The sequence below is a fragment of the Syngnathus leptorhynchus genome, chromosome 11 (genome assembly GCF_054491065.1).
Source record: "Syngnathus leptorhynchus isolate UIUO chromosome 11, UIUO_Slep, whole genome shotgun sequence".
NCBI lineage: Eukaryota > Metazoa > Chordata > Actinopteri > Syngnathiformes > Syngnathidae > Syngnathus > Syngnathus leptorhynchus.
In genome coordinates, this window is record NC_141205.1 from 3,495,682 (window position 1) to 3,515,995 (window position 20,314).

Sequence of the window (20,314 nt, forward strand, 5' to 3'; positions counted from 1 at the left end):
ATACTCAAAACGAGCTTTTCCTTGACGACGAGTCCATTTGGCTGCATGAGTAGGACAATGGTTTTCGGTGATCGTTGTGTTATTTGTTTTACAGTGCCAATATTTTAAACAATACAATTTGAAGCAACTTACAATAACTGTAATGGTAACTTCAAACTGATACATTCAAGTGTGTGAGAGTGTAATTGTCCATCCCTTTCACTCATCACACAATGTAATATGGTTTAATCCGACGGTACCATTGCTGTACAGTCCTGATTTCTTAAAATACATATTTACTGGTCGAAAAAAGAAACGTCAGCATTGTATAAGTTTATTAATATACGCTAATTACCAATTTATTTTCGTTTTACGTACCATGTGAAATATTCTGACAATATCATAATCCCAATGACGGTTCTACACCCCTCTTCATTGAGTGGAATTTTCCATCATGGACGCCATTCGCGGACGGTAAGTATCCTTCCCTGTAAAAAAAACCCATACATATTACTGATTTCCCTCCGAGTTTATTATCCCTCTAGAATTCATATCACGCCACTGCATTGATTATGCAAGTGTTACTGTGTAAATGTCGTGATAATTTTACAAATAAGACACTGATCACGGTACGGGCCCTGTATGTCAGCAATGTATGAAGCAAACCTGCAGAGTGAGGTCGGAAAATAAACATTGCTCACATACACGTGGAATTGTAACTACAAATGAATGTTACATCTTAGACACAATTCAACGTTTCTTGTCTTTTATTACCCCAGTGTATTCTAACGTAGTCGGGTAAACCAGCATCATGAGTGAGCTGAAGGACTGCCCGCCTTTGAAGTACTACGACTTCAAGCCTGTGGAGCACGTCAAGGTGTGTCCCCGCTACACTGCCGTGCTGGGACGCTCGGAGGACGATGGGATCGGTATCGAGGAGCTGGACACTTTGCAGCTGGAGCTGGAGACTCTCTTGTCCTCGGCCAACCGTCGCCTCAGAGCTCTGGAGGAGCAGAGACAGGTAGGAAACAAAAGAGATGATGTTATGGCGATAAGAACAATATGAATTGTGTTTTATTCTGCGTTGCAGATCCTCACAGACTGGCAGGACAAGAAGGGAGACAAGCGCTTTCTGAAGATGGGAAAAGACCCGGACCCAGCGGCGTCCTCACGTCACAAGCCAAAGAAGCAGAAACTAGATGGCAAAAGTAGTCACGGGCCAGGGCCAGGTCCTGGCAGGCCGAAATCCAAAAACCTGCAACCTAAAGGCCAAGAATATGAATTTACTGACGATCCTCAAGATATTCCTCGGACGCCTAAGAACGACGTTCCCAACAGGTCTGCAAAAATCTCTGCATTAAAAACCAGCAAACATGGTGACAGTTGGGACAATCAGTTGTTATTATTGCTGAAGTTGGTCTTCAGTTTTCTTTTTTTTTCCAGATTCTGGGCTTCAGTTGAGCCGTACTGCGCCGATATAACAAACGAAGAGATTCGGTTGCTCGAGGAACTCCTAAAACCACCTGACGACGAAGCCGAGTACTTTAAAGTGAGTCGTCTGCGTATGCTTTTTAGTACGTTTGGCAAAATGCCAAAAGCAGCACGTTGAATTTTGGTGCCGTCTATGCTAATTGAAGATTCCAGCTTTGGGGAAACACTACTCACAGCGGTGGGCTCAGGAAGATCTGCTGGAAGAGCAGAGAGAAGGAGCTCGGGCCAATGACAAGAAGAAGGGTCTCTTGGGTGGTCCGCTGTCGGAGCTCGACGCAAAAGGTGACTGAATTCTGATGCCACTGCCTGTAAAAGGAGTCATTCCAGCTCTTATATGTTATGAGAAATATGATGATGACATCATGGCGGGTTTGTGCGCTTGGCGGATGTTTACTAGACGTGGACTCTTTGCTGAAGAAGTCCGAGTCCCAGCATGAGTCTCCGGAAGACGGCTGCCCCTTCGGCCCGCTCACACAACGGCTCCTCCAGGCTCTCGTGGAGGTAAGTCTACATTGGAAGGTGAATCTTTTGAATAAGCGCAGAATGTATCCATCTAGCCGCTTATCCGGGGTCGGGTCATCGGAGCCAACCCACCACCAGGTGATCAGTTGACTCTTCACCCGAGTGTCCAAAACATGCGGCCGCAAATCCGATGACACGACTACAAAGTCGATGATCGAACTACGGCCAAGGACGTCCTGGTGCCAAGTGCACACACGGACACCCTTATGCTTGAACATGGTGTTTATTATGGACAATCTGTGTCGAGGACCCGTTCCCCCGAGGCGGAGGGAGGCTACCCTCTCCTTCACCGGGGTGAATCCCAACGTGTAGGCGCCCTGCAGAATGCGTTTGTGCGGAATTCATGCTTGTGGAACCTGACTTTTCATGATGATGTCTTCTCTGTCACATTCAGGAGAATATTATATCTCCTATGGAGGATTCTCCTATACCGGACATTTCAGGGAAGGATGCTAACGATGGAGCAGGGACATCTCCTCGAAGCCAAGGGAAATCTTTTAGGTAGGTCTCACATAGTTGTTGAGAAACAAACAAAAGTGGTGCGTGGGTGGAAGGAAAAAAAAAAGCAATGCAGTGTCTTGACTTTCCATTGGTAGCGCTCCTCACACACGTTCCCTCGAAGCTCGGATCAAAGAAGAGCTGATCGCCCAGGGAATCCTGGATTCCGAGGAGCGACCCGGTCCCGGCGGAGACTGCGAGGACGAGGTGCTGGTGGAGCTTCAGAAGAGACAGGCGGAGCTCAAAGCTTTGATTGCTCACAACAAAACGCGTAAGCAGGAGCTGCTCAGGTGAGGCTCCTCTGAAGGTCTGGTACCAACATATCAGCTGCGATGTCCTGGCAGCCATTTTGTTTCTGCTCCTTAGGTTGGCAAAAGAGGAGATGCGGAAGCAGGAGCTAAGACAGCGGGTCAGGGTTTCTGACAACGAGGTCATGGAGGGATTTCGGCGAATCATGGCAGCCAGACAGAAGAAGCGCACTCCGACCAAGAAGGAGAAAGACCAGGCGTGGAAAGCTCTGAAGGAGCGTGAAAGCATTCTGAAGTTACTGGATGGTTAAAGGTACAAAAGTTGATTTATAAACTGCGCAAGGAAGAATTTTTTGACCACAGATGCACACTGCTGCATGGGCGATTCGCAAAGATGGATCTCCTTACAGGTGGCATTTGAGGAGGGGCATTTCTGTCGTTCTTTTTCAATGGTATGCATTTAGTGAAGTTGTCTAAGTTGTTTAAGACGCCCTTTTTGTCTGTTGTGTTATCATAAAAAAAAAAAAAAGAGTGCATATCAGTGTTTGTATAAAATGTTGACCAAATTAAAATCTGTTGTAATAAAACAGATTCCTTTTAATTTTTTTCTCTTAAAATTTCAGACTAAAATCCTGAAAAGGTTACCAGAACCTCGGACTGTTAACTGAGATATAAAAAATATAATTTGCTTAAGATGAAAGCTAACCTCAATACATAGGGGTTAAGTGGCAATCAATTTGTGAATTGATCCTCATATATAATGACAGCTTGTCCAGCAAGAGTTTACAGTTTTTGTTGTGTAAACAGCAACGCCACCTGGCCTCAAAACCAGCCGTACTGGTCATGTGACCACAAATTCCTGCATGGCAACTGGGGAATGAGAAAGGGAAGTGACTCTCCTTCAGATAACAAATACTTTCCCTCAACGCTAGAGTAGTACAAAAATGTCACTCAAAACCTTTATTGTACTGTTATCTAATGTATTTGAAGCGACTCTTTCAGATTATGAATCATTTGCCTCAATGTTAGAGTAGTACAAAAATGACACTCAAGACTTTTATCGTCTATTATCTACTGCACTTTTTTTGTAGAATATGATAACTGCATTGAAAGTTGTAAATTGTCAATCGTAGTTTATAGGGCAAAATTGAAAGCTGTCAATTGCATGTTTCCTAAAATGACACTAGATGGCAGTCAAATCTCGTTTCCTCACTTCTCGCCGCTACAAACGCTGATTGGTTGAAAGTGGTCACATGATTTCCCGAGAGCCCTTTTTTTTTTTTTTAAAGAGTAATGGGCACAGGTGTTGTTGAAAGATGTCCCACACGAAGAGGCTAAGGTATGAAGCTCAATAAATTACCTCGTGATAAATATGGGCCGAGAGAGTGCCAGGATGTTTGGAAACAGAATAACAACTTTTATCTATGTTTAGCTTCGACCTACGGTAATTTGTTCTATTGGTTGGAAAGATGAATAATGACTAAATTGTTCTGTGGGCATCATATAACATGCCCCAGCCCTGCCCATTTGTTACAATCGTCAATGTGACCCATAACTTGTGCAACTACATAAAAATATATTTTCAGGGAGGTATCATTTAAAAAAAACAACTGTGTTGGTGGTCCTGTTGTGGCAGGAGCTCTTCCCGACCTGCAGAGGGCACTCCACCCTTGTCCAACTGAGCACCATGCTAGCATTTAAAGAGGGATGTGAGACTTTTTATATCCACCTTACGTCTCCATTAGTGTGGTAGTAGACAAATTCATAATCCGCTATTTCAGAAAATAATTAAACGATTACGCACACACTAATGTCCAGTGTCCTGGACAAGAACCCCCCCCCACACACACACACACACTGTAACGCTTCTCACTTCCCTGTTTAATTCAGCCTCCTCTATGCAAATTCATAATGCTATGAATCGTTCTGCACGAAAGCTTTTTCCTAAATATACAAACCTTTTGTTTCCCGTCCAGGTGAATGACTGAGGAAACACGACAGTCCCCGCAAACTACACAGCCCACAAGGAAGGGCTTTGTTGCATTTGTTGTCATTCTGAGACCTTAGCGGGACAGGTGGGTTTTGTATTGTATTCAAACACACTCAGTCACTATTTGCACTTCATTTGATTGAGCTGCTCTAAAGTGTACTTTTCACCGTACGTGTTTTTCTCCCCTCCAGACGCTGTGATCTATGAGGTTCTCAATCTCTGCTCTAACCCAAGCCCCCCCCCTCATCTTCTCCTTCTGCCCTTGTGAAATTCAGCCATGAGGTGAGCTTCTTCACTTGTTCCTGTCACAGTTTGTAAACCTTTATGGCTGTTTAGACAGGGGGGGGCTCTTCACTGGAAGGCTTAGGGGAAATATCTGAACTTGAAATATGCTAACATGATGATGTTACAAAAGACAAATAAGGTTTGGCTTTACAGTTGGGTGCGCTGAGTATGAATATCATATCATAGAATAGAATTAGGATTTTATTACTAATTAAACATTTTTATTACTGATTAAAAGTCCACAAAAGATAAGGTCAACTTGCATCAGAATGATGTTAAAAAAAAATTAATAATAAAATAAAAAAAAATCTGATGTTCGGCCACTTATAATAAGACCTCATTTATTTGTCCATGGTCCAATTATAAAATGCTCAGTTATTGTCCAAATATTTCTGCACTAAACTATTAAAATCCAGAGTACACTTCCCCGTATTCCCTTGTCAGTCGAGGGGGGCTTCTGTTCAACATGGCTCTTTGTTTTTGTACGCTCTGTCTCTTTCTTTGGGGCCTTTCCTCCTACTCCTCCTCCGCCTCTGCGTTCCCGAGCACGGACAGAGAGAACCTCACAAATAAAACTCCTCACTCATACATACAGATTAGTACAAGATCGCACGAGAGAGTACAGGGAAAGGGTTTTAATGTGGTGTAACTGTCAATGCATTGTCCAAATGCTATGTCAATTTCCAAGCTAATAGCACACGCTGAATAGCGATTGTGTATGTGCGGCCGACGTGTCCGCTGACAAGCGCCTCTGTCCAGTCAGGGTTGGGCTTGGCCTATTCACCTCCCGCACAGAGAGCGATTGTCTTCCACGCTGCTTCCACTATTCTGATGTCATGATTTGTCCCGTTGTTGCTGCTCTTGTGCTAAAGCTTGAACGACCTTATAGCCTCAAGTCAGAGGCGCAAATGATCCAAAGGGCAAGGGGAGATCGTCAAAATACTCCCCCTCCCTTTTCCTTACCTTTTGAATGGCATTTGTTTATAATTTGCATGGCAGTTGATGTTTTTCGTACATGGCTCGACAATTTGGAAGCGCCTATGCAAATATATATATATATATATTTTTTTTTTGGGCCTGATTCGCCGCACCAGTGTGGGGCTGGAGGAGACAGAATGGGAGTCTGCCAAGTCTCTTTTGGGAGGGGACCTAAAATCTTATTAGAAAAAAGAAAAAAAAAACCACCTTCTCAGGAAGAGTAGAAGATCTAAGTGCAAAGGGAGAGACTGACTCTACGTTGGTTGTTTTCCCATTTTCAGTTCCTGTAGGTAGAATGACTGACACTTTTGTCCATATACTGTTACCATGGTAATGCACTTAATGGACTCCATCATGTCACCATATTTTGCACAGAGCACTTACTGAGTACCTTGCAAAGCTGCAGGCAGTTAACAGTACATTGAAAAAACAAAAACATGTCACCACTATATTTCATGAAAAGAACAATTTCCAGCCACTCTGAGTTTTATGAGCGTCGAGACGACTTGGGGTTATGCAAAGTCGAAGGCTGTCTTCCTTTTGAAAGAAGGCGCTTACGCGATGAGGTGCTTTTGGGGGTGGGGTCGCGCCGCTGCCCGATCGCCACAATCACAGGCAACGGTGGGAGGAGAGAAAAGATGCTCAGCGTCTTAGTACATTGGCAGTTCATTTGAACCGCAGGGGTCAAAGCTCTTGAGAAAGCCCATTTGACACCAGACCACTTAGCCGAGGTTTTCTTCCTATCTCATCATTGGGGTGAGGCGGAGCCTATGTCGGCCGATGATACGTATCAGAGGATCTCTTTTAAGGGAGTCTGTTTTGGCCTGACATATTTAACTGCACTAATATTATCATGGCACATTTTGAAAGTACATTGATTCTAAAGTTGGTGATTCAGAGCCATTTGAAAGAGAAACTCGGCCCAGAGGACTGTGACACGGGGTCATTTCTTTCATTGTATTTTACATTATAAATAATGAAATATGGTGATGTTGATGATGATGATGATGAGGAGGAGGATCTTCCTCCTGCAGTATGAGTTAAGTGAAGCAGAGAAGCGGACTTGTCCAGCATTGTGGATAATAGTCATTCAAGGAGACGCAGGGAAAGACACTTCTCTCACCACCCACTACCTCTCTGTCAGCCTCCCTCTCTTTTGTTCCCTCTGCTCCGTTATTATCACCATCATTATTAGGCTCACTCTCCCCTCGCCGCGATGGAGAGGAGGGCCGGCCGCCCACATGGCGAGAGATTTCCGAGAGAGAGGGGGATGAAGACAAGAGGCCCAATAAAGTCCATCTAAATATAGACAGCAGGGCCCTTTTTTCTCTTCTCCTTATAAAGAGCTGGTGGGGAACCGCGGTGGACAACCCTCAGCGCGCACCGATGGCTCCCTCCAGAACTGGAAATATAATTGTAAGGCCGTGGAAAGACACAAACGCACGAACACACGCGGGCTTGCAATGTTTTTACGAGGGAGACAGGACAGAGAGCTTAGTGAGAGCCTTTTTTTTTTTTTCGCATGAGAGGGGAAGCGGCGGTTGGCGGAACATACTAAATTAGGAGAGGTCAGAAGAAAACCTTCGAAAAGAAATGATGGGAGCACTGAGTGATGGGGGGAGCTTCCCGGGCTGAAAAGTCCAGATAAGTGCGAGAGATGAAGAAGATTCAAATGACTGAAATATCCAAGGATAGAATTCATGCCAAGAGATGCCCCTTTTTGGCTTCCGCTCTGCCTCAATATTTTTTTTTATTTTTTTTCCAGGTCCGTGTGAATGTTACATGAACCTTTTTACTCTGCGACTTTATCAACGCGAGGGTATTGAGAGATCGAAATTAATTCTTTCGACAAATGACGATATCCATTATCTTCCTTTTTACTTAGCAGGCTGAAAATATGTTCTCAATAATTCTAATCTGACTTGAAAAGCCATATTCACGCTGTGTGTGCACCTGTTTTCATCATCACGCTTGAGTCAGCATCAAGGTGCCTTCTTCGCTTTTCTGACACAAAGAGCAGCTGCATCATCTCTGACTCATGTGATTTATCCTCACGCTCTTTGCCAGTTGTCCCGCTAATAGCCCAGCCCCAACCGTTCATTAAGTAACTACATACTGGATAGCCAGACAGCTCATGTGCCGCTTTGCGTCGACCCCAATGACTCGGAGGTCATATGGAGTCCACTGTTGGAAGAAAAAAAAAAAAAAAAAAGAGGGCATTTTCACAGCTGTCTTCTTGTGCTAGTGAAAGTCAAATAGGGGCATGGAGTGTGCTTTTAACATCCTCTTTTCACGCACCTGTTGCCCACTGTCCCCGCTCAAGATGAAATCATGCGCCAAAGGCGGCGCCTGAACTTCAGCCTACATGTTTTGCTCGGCCATAACTCCACAGGCAGGCAGGCGGGAAGAGAAATGGAGAGGAAAATTGTGATAATCCACGGGGGGACAACACACTCGAAGTGGATCGATTTTTGTGTTTGTGTCTGCAGCGCCGACAGTTTGCGGTCGTCAACGCCGCCGAAAGCAGAAGTTCGACACCTTGCTTGTCTTTTTCTCTTTCTCAGCTGCTGTTGTTATTGCCTCCAACAGCCCCCCCCCCCACCTGCCCGCTTTCCTTTCCTCTCGTCCTTCTGTTTTCTGCCCCACCGACAATGCTGTCTGACTCTGGGGTCGAGGTGGAGGGCCCCCGCTTATTTCTGCAAGCATGCTAGCCCAAGATAAGGAAATATGGCACGGAACCAAGCCCCCGACACACACACACACACACACACACACACACACCGCACGCACCCCCACCCTTCTAGCTTTGCATACAACACATTGAGCAAACAAGTGTTTAAGATAACAAGGGAAAGTGCGCCAAGTCTGTTTGTATGGGAAAAAAAAAAAATCTGTCTTTGGTCTTCTGCTTGTGTACGTTACAGTCGTGGCTTGTGACTATAGACTTAAGATGTGTTCACACCTAAAGTTCTGGAAATCTTGGAATGTGTATGGAAATAGAAGGTCCCAACCTGATGCTGTATGTAGAACCTTCCCAAAAGTTGCAATCCTCCAATAGATCTAATGGCAAGAGTTAAGATCTTACCCCGGTTTGGTAATTCTATATGTAAGCAATTAGTCCTGCTTGACTCCAATTTCCCATGAGGAACTGCCTCTTCTGGCTCTTCTCACCATCACCATCCGCTGTCAAAGCAACAAAAGAAGCCGGAGGTGTGACGGCACCATGTTGGGCCAGCGTCTGGCTCCGGATCCAGCTGCAGACAACGTTACTCAAGTGTCATCTTCCTTCTACTACATTACAGTGCCCACCACAAGCTTATATTTTGACAAACCATCGTGGAAACAAATGCAAATTGTGACGAACCGGTTTAGCAGTGAAAGCGAGGTATTCAGTGACTTTTGGGCAGTGTTGAAGGTTTCATGGCCTCATTTGCAAGCCTGTCGCCACCTATTATGCAGAGCGGGCTCGGTGAGGGAGAATCACCTGTAGCAAGATACTCACTCGTATATTAAGTAGGACTTCTACTATTGTCTCTTTCGTCAGCCCTCTTTGTCTTGGAAGATATATATGCACGCTCCTTTTGTCTCACCATTTTACCTTCCATTTTGACAAAGGTCTAAAATAAAACTTCTGTGCTCACGAGTCGGCCACTGTGAACGCTTTTCAAAAACGTTTTCTCAGGATGAAGAGGGATTGAGAGAATACTGCTTTCTTTCATCACGTCTTCTTTCGGACACATTTTGCTCTACCCGTCAGCCATCTCTGCTTCCAACCAGACAGCCTGTGTTATCTGAGCGGGTTAAGGGCGCTTGTGGATCCTGAAGCGAGAGGATCTGGACGTCACGGACGTGACGCTTTCCAGAATCAGATGGATCTAAATTGGGTGCCGGGAGTCACGGCAATTGAATTGCACAGGCTTCATCCTTTGACTTTGTTGTTATCTGTACTTTGTGATATTAATAAGCACGGCAAACTAGCCATCCGTCCGTTTTATTAAAAGCCTATCCTCATCAGGGTTGTTAGTAACTGGAGCCTTTCCCAAATGACAAGGATAATGAGTGTGAGGGCACACCCTAGACTGAACGGCAGGCAGTTCAATGACAGCATCCAGCCGTTCACATGCATATTCACGCCTAAAGGCAATTTAGAGTCTTCAATTAGTCTAATATGCATAGGCACCTTGGGAAAAGATACAAAGTCTACACATAGAGGAGGTTAAAACCCAGATCTCCTGGCTCTGAGGCAGAATCAGAACACAAAAAGCCTTCAGGAAATGGTGTAGTGAAGTCAATCCTCTTCCGCTGTGGTCCTGTAGGTGGCACAGGTTCGTCAGAGGAATTCTCATGAGACCATGTCATTACAAAATGAAGGTCATCCTTGTAAGCTGTTGTTTTAGATCACATTTGACTGTGCACGTGGTGATTAATGTTTTGCTCATATAACGCACGGACACAGAATTGAAGCCAAGCAGACGTCCTCATAAGGTGGGGCCATTTTTATGACACTTCTGAGGAATTCCGATACGTCACAGTTGCACAAGCGAGCGAGAAGCGCGTGGAGAGTGACACCAACCTTTTTTTTTTTTTTTTTTTTTTTTTTTTTTTTTTTTTTTTTTTTAACATGATCATGCGAAGGAGAGAGACCGAAACAGATAGGCCTCATAGTGACTCAGCATTTCTGGGGCCTGCGTGAGCTTGTTTTTTTTTATCAAGTTGACACACTGTCAACTCAGTTTGGGCTCCTCTCTGGCGTGTCTTTGCGAGGCAAGAGATGAGAAAGAGAAAAAGGAAAGGAGATGAGAGTGGAGAGAATAAGCAATGAAGCGTGAGGAGAAACAGCACCGCGCTCACCAAAGTGGAAAGGAGTGGCAGAAATGTCAAGGAAAGTAAAACACAAATGACAGCCCCAGTTGAGTAAATCAATGGGTGAGTGAGAATGCGGACGAGGAACGGGCTGGTGAGATAGTCAAAGATAAACAGTGACGAGAAAAACAAAAATGGGGGTAGGGGTCAGCGTCTTAGTTGGCTGACGCTGAAACAGCAGAAACATTTTGTCAATTGTGGTCAGACACCTTATTTCGAATTATGTCACCGATGTTAGAAATCTTCACCAGACAGTTCATTAGGTACACCTAAATCTGTCTTGAGGATGTGCAGACAGTTTGAAGTTATCATTGTGGTTGTTGTTTACTGAGAACTGTGGGCAAGATTGAAATGAATGACTAAGATTACAATAGTAGTGAATTAGTAATTGAGGATGACCAGAAAAGTCAAACATAGTTGAGCTTTATACCAATGAAAGATAAGAACCAGAATAAAAATATCGGTCGTAGTTTAAAAAGCAAGGTGCCAACATTGATGAACCTTAGCTGTGTTTTATTTTCTGTTCTAGGTGACACCTCACAAAGAGCTGAGATCAAATAGCGACGCTGGGAGGGAAAATAAAACGAGCTGAGCTTCAATAGAAAGGGAATAAAAGTGCCTGATAGTTACTTTTTTTGGGTGGGGTGGTGGAGGCAACTAACAAATGTCAGAATGTAGCGCTGGCGTCGAGAACGTATAGCACCCAAACAGGTGGTGGTGGTGTTGAGGACTGATAAGTCCAAGTCGGGGGCCTCATGCACCCCCCCCCACCCTCGTCCAAACACGCGTGCAGAGGATCCAGTGACGCACACACACTCTGGATAAGTGAACCCCGTGACCCCGTATTAGAGCCACAGTAATGTACCAACAATGACGTTCGCACCAAACAGAAGCAGCTTCAACCTTTATCATTTATGAAATTGAATAGCTTCACATCATTAAAAAAAACAAAAAGGCTGACGGCATTACTAAATACAAATTCTTTATTCTCAACTTGTATGGCTTTTCTTAAAAGGACTATAAAAGTCATATGCTGATGCAACCAGAGAGAGATCTCCAAATAGGCCTCATCTGTAGCAGCGCTCACATAAATGCACTGACATGGTGACAAAGACAATTCTACCCGTGGATGTGCAGGTATGCTTCTGCAGGTTCATTGGCATCAGTGCTACAACTACAGTCATAGTACAAAAAGAAAAGAAAAGGAAAAATAAAAACAAGCTATTTAACTTAGTACCTCTTATAAATACCTACATATAAATATTGTAAATGTACTTGAGGACTGAAAACACCTTGAATGCAGTGCTTGGACAATCTGTGACAGTCAGATCGAGAAGGGAAAAAAAAAATAAAAAAAATACACTGGTTGAAAGCAGTGTCGGATTGCGTCGATGAAACGTACATGGCCCGCTTGGTCCCAAACGCCCACATACAGTAATCATCTACATCCACCAAAAATAACCAAGAGACTAGTGGGTCAGGTTAATGAGTGACTGCTGGAAACAGAGCCGTTACAAAGTCTGCACTTCTGGAAAAAGGAGCTTGTGGGGGAATCAGGGGGAAGTAGCAGACTTTTTTTCTTTGTTAAGGCCTCTTCAATCAAAAGACGAAATTGTCTTCCTGATATTGTCCAGGCAGAATGCCATGCAGCTCCGAGGCTTGAATGTTGAGATTTTCTCTCTCTCTTTTTTTTTTTTTTTTCCTTTTTCCTGGTGAGGTCACACATGGTGTCCTCCAGGTTGGAGTCGAGCTGAGTGCTGGGAGTTTGTTCATGGCGGTGCAGTGCTTTACTTCACTCGCACAGTGATAGTGGGAGAGGCTGACTGTCGTCACTCGACCCCCGCGGCCAGCGGTCACCCTCGCGTCCAGCTGATAATATGTCACAGATAGCTCTCAAAACAATATGGACCACAGACATGTTACTCCACCGACTGAGCCGAGAGGCATGACGATGATAACGATGGCTTACAAATTAACGATGGTGTCAATATAATAATAAAAGGACAATATAAAGAATAACAATAATAATAATAACAATAATCATAAAGAGTCAGCTTCTAGAAGCCCTTGGAAGCGATCTTATACATTAAAGCGTCTCAGCCCGCCTAGCTGTAATCCAGCCCCTCTCCTACCTTCACCCCATGAGCAAAGAGGACATCCTGATGTATAGCGGCTAGTGCAATAGTCCCCCTCCTTTTCCTGAAACGCCCCTCCAAAAGGGCACCCTCTGTCCACCTTTCGCCCCCCTACATCTCACTGCATGCGGTCGGGTTGGATTTGCTGCTGCGGAGCGTAGTGCAGGAAGGCGGCGGCCGGTGCGGCGGCCGAGGGCAGAGCCGGGTGCACGCTGGACGGCGCTGTGGCGGCGGGGGCCGGCCCCACACCGGCGGCGGCGGCGGGGCTGGCGGCGTAGCTGTAGCCCAGAAAGCCGGCCGGGGAGGCGGCGTAGGGATACTGCTGCTCAAAGTTGGCCTGGGCGTACTGCGTGTAGGCGGCGCTGTAGTCCAGGTAAGGGCTGCTTGTCACCGACGACGACAGCTGGGTGGGTAGCACCAGGCTGGGCTGCACGTAGGCTTGAGGGTAGACGTAAGGTGGGGCCAACCTGTACGCAGCCCAAAAAAAACAAAACAAAAAAACAAGGGATGTTAGATACAAAGAGGCTCTGGCTTCTATTGTTTACATTGCTTCCAGAGAGTAAAACAAACTGTGGCTAGCGGGAACTCTGGCAGATGCGAGCGCCAGAGGCGGTTAGGAGGAAATGGCGATGACTCTACTTTTCGGGTCTGTGTCAGTAATCCAGAAAAAAAAACCAAAAAAAAAAACCTACCAAACATGTTAGGTTGGGCCTTCTGAGCTCCAAGCGTGGGGAGGGGCGGCTGAATGCTAAGAGTCAGCCGTTAGTGGCAGGTTTTCAAGTTCAGGCACCGGCAGAGTGTTTTTACAGCTGCTGCTTTTCGCACGCACACACACACACACAAACTGCGGGGAGGGCTTAACAATGCTGCCGTCAGGTGCTGAAGCTCTTCGACAGGTGATTAAAGCTGTTTGGTGTGGTGGTCAGAAGGTCCATAGGACCGGGGCTACAAAAATGATATTGATTGGTTGGTTGGTTGACACACAGCGCAGTGCAAATGTCTTTTTGTTGCTAGCAAGTGCTATAATGACCAAATTGAATATAATGTTCATTCAAGTCATAAAAAAGAAAAAAAAAAAGTAGTGGATCACATTTGTTTGTCCACCCGTTTGTTAGCAGGCCACTTTCTGGCTAATACAAGATGGTAGAGTTACGAATCATTCAGAATCTGAAAAAGAAAAAAAACTGTCAAAATGAGGTCATTGTAGCAAAGACTTTTGCACTGAACTTAGTAAAAACACAAACATCCAAATTATGTTTCTTGTTAATTTAGAACGTCAACGGGCAGTTCCAAATCATGGAAAAGACAACACAGACCGAACAGAGCAAGACTTGCAGCAGTACGGTAATGTTCATTTTTTTTTTTTTTTTTTTGCCACTCGAATCAAGAGCATTTGCTTTGAGATGAAGAGCTACCCCGTGTTTGCACGGTCGAGCAGAGAGTAGTAGCAGACAAAAGTTCCCCTTATTTGAAAAAAAAAAAAAAAAAAAAAAAAAAAAAAAAAGAGAGATAAAAATAGCTAGAGACCCCTTCCGCTTTCAAAACTTGACATTCGAGTTTTGAGTGGCAAAACAATCACGGATAAAGACAAGCACAGCACATCAAATGTCATTAACTGAGCTGCCTCTCAGTGCTGATACCAAAAAAAAAAAATTTAAAAAAAATCTGCTTCCGTCTTCAATCATCAGTAATGAGAGGCTGCTGTGGAATCAACACAGCAAGAGATGGAAGCATGCAAGGATAGGGATGTCATCAACCCCCCCCCCCCCCCCCCCCCAAATACACCCACACACCCACACAGCAGTAACCACCACAAACCCCAAACCATGCCATAATAGGGAAAGAGTCACACCGCAATCAGTGCAACCTCTTCACTTCATATCACTCGCACACGGCACGGCAACAGATAAAAAAGGGCACTTCACTCCATCACAGCACACGGCACTCTCAAGCCATCGCTGGCACCTTGCGGAGAGGAGAGATGAGATGTGTGGGCGGGACATTTGCTGTCAGACCCTTCCTCGGGACTAGTCCTATTTTTTGCGAGCTGATCGTCAGCTGGCGGCGTACAGCAACCGTGGCAGGAAGTTGGACAGGAGGAGGCTTATTATCGAGGAAAAAAAATAAAAAAATCTGACTGTAAAGTGTACAAGTTGAGCAGTCAATGCTTCCTTACAGGTGACATTCGAAACACACGCACACACACACACACTTCATCCCTGAGCAGGAGCAAAATCACATGTCGGAATCTAATCTAATGTATGAAGAGGACGAATAAAAAAAAAAAAAAAAAATGGTCAAGAAGTATTCAGCCTCACGCACCGCTTGCGACGAGCTACATTAGTGTGGAGCGCCCACGCAGCCCATCGTGTGTACAGAACGTGCCTCGTCCGTGGCTTTGGCGCCCGGCCGCTGATATAATCTTCCACGTGGAACTCGAGAGGGATCATGTGGACTTCAAATGGATAAGATGAGACAAAAGGACTCCTTTGAGCCATACAATGCTGAGGTGTTAGCGTGAATTCTAACGTCTCTCTAAAGAGATAAGCGGGCCAGGGGATGCCGGGAGGTCCGGTGACGGGCCAGGATGGACGCTGGCCGGAAAATCCGAGCTCAGCTAGTTTTGTGCTGACGGCAGTGAGCCTGCGTGATTTTTGACACGATGGCAAAGTGGGCCAAGCCGCTCGGAGATGCACATTTTAACGGAATGCTTGTTTGTAAATGTTACGGCGGGGATGTCAATCAACTCAAACGACATTTTTGTGCGCGCGCCACGCGGAAGCAGGCCGCCTTGTCCCCCTTTCCACTTGCGGATGCGACGTTTCACACCTGTAGCCGGTGTGTTAGCAAGGATGCGCGCTGTCTCATTAAAAAAACAAAAAACAGCTCCAGATAAAAGCAACCCGCCTGCTCCTCAACCCCCACACCGTCTCAGACGTGTCAGCTTTCACACTGCTAGTAGCGGCCAGGGAAGAGACAACCAAAAAAAAAAAAAGTGCAGGGCAAAAGGAACAAGCTTCCTTAAATGAAAAAAAAAAAAAAGACTACAAACTGGATAAGTGTGAGCGAAGGTGCCAGGGGATCGTCGCCATCAAAACATTTGACACTTGCCTCACCTCCTCTGCCCATTAAAGTCCAAAGCATCTGCTGACCTCAGCGAGAATTTACACACTGTATACAATACTCCAGTTCTGCTTACAATCCCACTTGAAAGCATGTCAGCACGCCATATGTCGTCTTGGGGGAGTGGGGAGGGGAGAAAAGCCACTTGTAGGCTGTGTGTCTTAGGGAGGCCTGCGTCTGTCACTCACCATCTCCAAGACTCAGGGGCTAGGAGGACAGGTGCTCGGTGTAGGCCTCTTCCCCTCTGGGGTGGCGGCCACGGCTGATTAGAGCCTGGTAATATGAGCCGGCACCTGCCAGAGCCGTTCCTCAAAAACGGCACATTTGGAAACCCTCGAAGGGCTTTTCGGGCAATCTGCCATCACCATGGTAACAGAAACACAGACATGGGATTTTCCGGGGTCTTCCGCGTGTCCCGGAACACGGTGGGACGTATTCCCTGTGGATCATTAATACCCAGTGCGGGTTGATTTAATGGGATGTGAGGAGATGATCATCGCCAGTTGAAGCATGTTTTTTTTTTTTTTTTTTAGGGGGGTGGTGGTGGTGTTATTTTTTCATTGTCCCAACGGACTGTGGAAAATCCTGAGATTTCCAGGGAAGATGCAGTGAAAGAGATTCGCTTTTAGGATTGTAAAAAAAAAAAAAAATACCCTTGTTGATTTCTGCGTGAGCACACACACACACACACACACCGTCATTCTTTAAAAAAAAAGTGACAGTTAAGCCTCGCTTGTAGTTTGAGGAAGTGATACGCGTTCATTTCGTGAAAACTCTCATCAACATATCTCAGATGGTCGAGGGGAGTAGACGAGTCAATAAGCTGCTGACGAAACTTAACAAGCCAGTCACACATTCACCTCTGGAATGGCCTTCTATTATCACAGATATGCGAGCAATCTCCCTGGCCTAGAAAAGCCAAATATGCTAATAGACTCCCCCCCCTTCCCTCTAGAGTTGCAAGCAGGCCCAGAAACTGACATGTACTTTCCAGAGGCCCTGTTTGTCCAAGAAATAGTGGCCTAGTGGCATTGCACATTTGCACAAGCGCACGCACACACACACGCACACACGCACACACGCACACGCACGCACACGCACGCACACACACGCACACACACACACACACACACACACACACACACACACACACACACACACACACACACACACACACACACACACACACACACACACAAGCGCCCACTCCCTTTCACTTACCCGTACTGCCTCTGGATGAATGCCGGGTGAATGGGCTGCACTCCGATGGATATGCCTGCAAGATACCAACGAGGACGACTGTCAGACACGCACATACGCGCATACAAGCGCAGGCATTTGCATTTACAGAGGAGGGACGGAGAACAATACACACACACAGACCGTGGGGAGACAGAGGAAGGGACTGTTCCCAGCTTTCAGCAAACAACCAACGCAATACAAGTGAACGCCCGCCCGCCCGCCATATCGTGCTTCATTTTTCATGCCAGGTTTTTGCGTTGGCAAAAAAACAACAACAAATAAAGCTAAAAGATTTATCCACGGTCAAATCAATAGCTATCAATAGCTTTCGCCATTACGTGTTAGGATTCAGCGTTTGGTTGAAGTGTTTGGTGGTTTATAACATTCAAATTTGTCTTGATGAATGTCTCAGTTTTACGTTAAACTTTAACTGGGAGTGGCAAATATTTGAAGCGAGCCTGTTTTACTTCTTATTTGGGGGAACTCTGCCAATAAGAAGAGTGAAACAGACTAAATACTTTCGAAAGTACTACTCAGATTCTAACCAATGGTCTCGCTCAAGCATATTGGCCTTTTTTTTCTGCCTGTTTATAAACCCGAAACTGTCCCCACCAGTTTGTATGCTGCGAGGCTTGGCACCAAGGTAGGCCAAGTTGACGTTGGCCTTTCTGCCATCAATAATGGGGTTGGGATCCTTGCAGGCTCTCTCAGCCGACCCTCGGTCTGTCATTGTTACCTGTGATGGGAAGAAAAATGGTTTAAGTATTTGTGTCCTCGGCCAATTGATGCAATTGATGTGAGGCGCATTCACAGACCTCTTCCGTAAAGGTTTAGGCAAACCAAGAAAATCTGATCAACATGGTGGCAAACTGCCATTCTCATACTCATACATGGTTATTTCTTTTAAGCAGCAGCTGAAATATGGATCAAGCAAAGTAACATTTAAGGATATCCAATTAGGGACGTCGTATTAAGGAGATTGTCTTAGCCCCCCCCCCCCCCCCCTCTCCCCGCCTTACTCCCTCCAGGCATTAGACGAGTCCTTCTGTTTCGATTGCCACATTCAGCCGACTCGGTGCTTTCAGTTAACCCGCCGAGTCCACCAAAGTGCGTCCGAATGAATGTAACCCATGCCTATCATTGTTTTAGAGGGCATTTCTGAAAAACAGCAAGGGGACAAAAAAAAAAAAAAAACACGCCGTTGTCGTCTGTGTTGTGAACACACAGGCAGGAACGAGGCTTTGTTTACACTGTGTGGAGCCTTGCTCTAGGGGTCCTACTAATCCTCCTCTGAAGTGTATTTGGTGAGCTCAACTTTGGGGCACCTCGCCCGCCCCCTCGCTGTTGGTTTACACTCGCAGCCCCCCCCAATCAAAATGAGTAGTTTATCTCCTGTTGGGTCAACTCAGCACGTGCATTGGCTGACAGCAGGCACATCCCCAACGAGCCTGTTTGACAGGTAACACCGGTCGGTCGGTCTCTGCGCTCAACCGTTAGCAACAAGACTAGTAAGGAGGGTTCTCTCCAGTTTAGGAGCTGATGTGTAAACACAGAGCAATTGTCTTCCATACAGCCTTGTAAACAGACAACACTTTTCCATTCCTTCTTTGGCCCGGCAGAACTAGTAGTGATGGGTCTTTCCAGAGTTCTGGTAAATATTTGCATTGCTCACATGGCTTCTGTGCTTTGTGTCAAAAGAGAGAATGGCCGGTTTTTATCTGGCAGGCACGGGACGTGATAAGTCACCTATTAGCCCATGCGATGGGAGCCTTTTTGTTCTCGGGATTTTTAAAACAAATCCCATCACCATTTATGGATCCAACATTTGGTGATCCGGGGGGGGGGCCGCAGCTGAGGCCGGCCAGAGTTACTTACTGTCAAAAGATAAGATCTTTGCAAAGTTGATCACAGGATAAAGACATATTTCTTTCAAAGCAGCCAAGTTGCAGCGTAAATCAAGTCAACGGCGAGCAATGCGGCCACTTCCGTCTGTGACAATGGAGGCAAGGTCAAGCTCTCCCACTGCTGCCGCTCCAAAAGAACCATATAAAGGAACCGAGAGCAGAAAAGACTCTCCCACACTTAAGCCATGCGCCAGGGTTGTTCAGGGGGTGAATGGCCTTGTGTCTTTTGTTAGAGACAGACATGCGTGGAAATATAATCTCCTTAAGTTAACTTGTGTGAGAGCCTTCATCCTCATTAGGACAGAAAAGACAATTCAATTACATCATCAAGGCAGAAAGTCGACATGTGGAAAGACACACAGACAAAACAGCCGTTTGGAAGGCAAATGAGGGCAGCGTGCTTATTCCATCAGGGTAAGAAGTGAGCAAGTGACTTGTGTCTCGTTCTACTTACAAAGCCGTATCCTCGGGACTTGCCCGTCTGCCTGTCAGTGATCACCACAGCTTCGTCAATGTCCCCAAAGGCCTCGAAGTATTTTCGCAGCGACGCGTCGTTAGTGTGGTACGGCAACCCTCCGACGAAGATTTTGGTAAAAGTAGTGTCCTTCTGGAGCGCGGTGGGATGCATGGCTTCTAGGGCTCCGTTCATAAACTGATGCAGAAGCATTGGAGAGCCGGCCAAACCTCCAGAAGCACACATTGACTAAACTGACTGAACTTAAGCTTTAACGACGGTTCGGCATTAGTGTAAAAAAAATATTGTTGGATGCAATAGTACACCGATTCAATGTGCTGCGCGTAAAAAAAAAAAAACTGAGAGGAAACCGCTAGCTAATTTACGATTGTGATTGGTCCTCCGCGAGTACGCACAACTCGTAGATTGTTGTGGAGGACAAGAGGTGGTGAGTGCTTTTATATGCCAGAGATGTGGGTCCGCCTCCATATAACTCTTAGCCAATCACATTAGCGCATGCCTGCCAACTTCTTTACGTTACCCTTACATTGCCCCGCCCACTCGGAACCCCCGCTGCACCTGCCTTTGTCCTTCAGAGACTT

At 45.8% G+C, this 20,314-nt stretch overlaps 2 protein-coding genes across 6 annotated transcripts; one reads left to right on the forward strand and one right to left on the reverse strand.

Annotated features, from left to right (window-relative positions):
- Positions 1-42: 42 nt before the first annotated feature.
- Positions 43-17,229, forward strand: tada3l (transcriptional adaptor 3 (NGG1 homolog, yeast)-like). Of its 5 annotated transcripts, XR_015067664.1 has the most exons (13): positions 43-453; positions 759-1,000; positions 1,070-1,317; positions 1,423-1,528; positions 1,617-1,752; positions 1,868-1,971; positions 2,387-2,493; positions 2,589-2,780; positions 2,857-3,051; positions 4,715-4,813; positions 4,920-5,010; positions 14,262-14,333; positions 14,925-17,218. XR_015067664.1 is itself a non-coding variant. In XM_085925224.1 (9 exons), the coding sequence occupies exons 2-9, from the start codon at positions 791-793 to the stop codon at positions 3,047-3,049; spliced, it is 1,296 nt and encodes a 431-aa protein (XP_085781350.1). In that variant the 5' UTR covers positions 45-453; positions 759-790; the 3' UTR covers positions 3,050-3,310. The 5 variants fall into 5 exon arrangements, 2 of the variants coding, with proteins under 2 accessions (XP_085781350.1, XP_085781351.1); XR_015067662.1 differs by having other exon boundaries at positions 14,262-17,229; XR_015067663.1 differs by lacking the exons at positions 14,262-14,333; positions 14,925-17,218 and adding an exon at positions 9,674-12,295.
- On the reverse strand, positions 11,824-20,161 carry LOC147048883 (RNA-binding protein 38-like). Its single transcript, XM_085925226.1, has 4 exons — positions 19,713-20,161; positions 17,967-18,090; positions 17,334-17,388; positions 11,824-13,456 (listed from the first exon to the last, which is right to left on the reverse strand). Exons 1-4 carry the CDS (start codon positions 19,956-19,958, stop codon positions 13,108-13,110), a joined length of 774 nt encoding a protein of 257 aa, XP_085781352.1. The 5' UTR covers positions 19,959-20,161; the 3' UTR covers positions 11,824-13,107.
- Between the last annotated feature and the right edge of the window lie 153 nt (positions 20,162-20,314).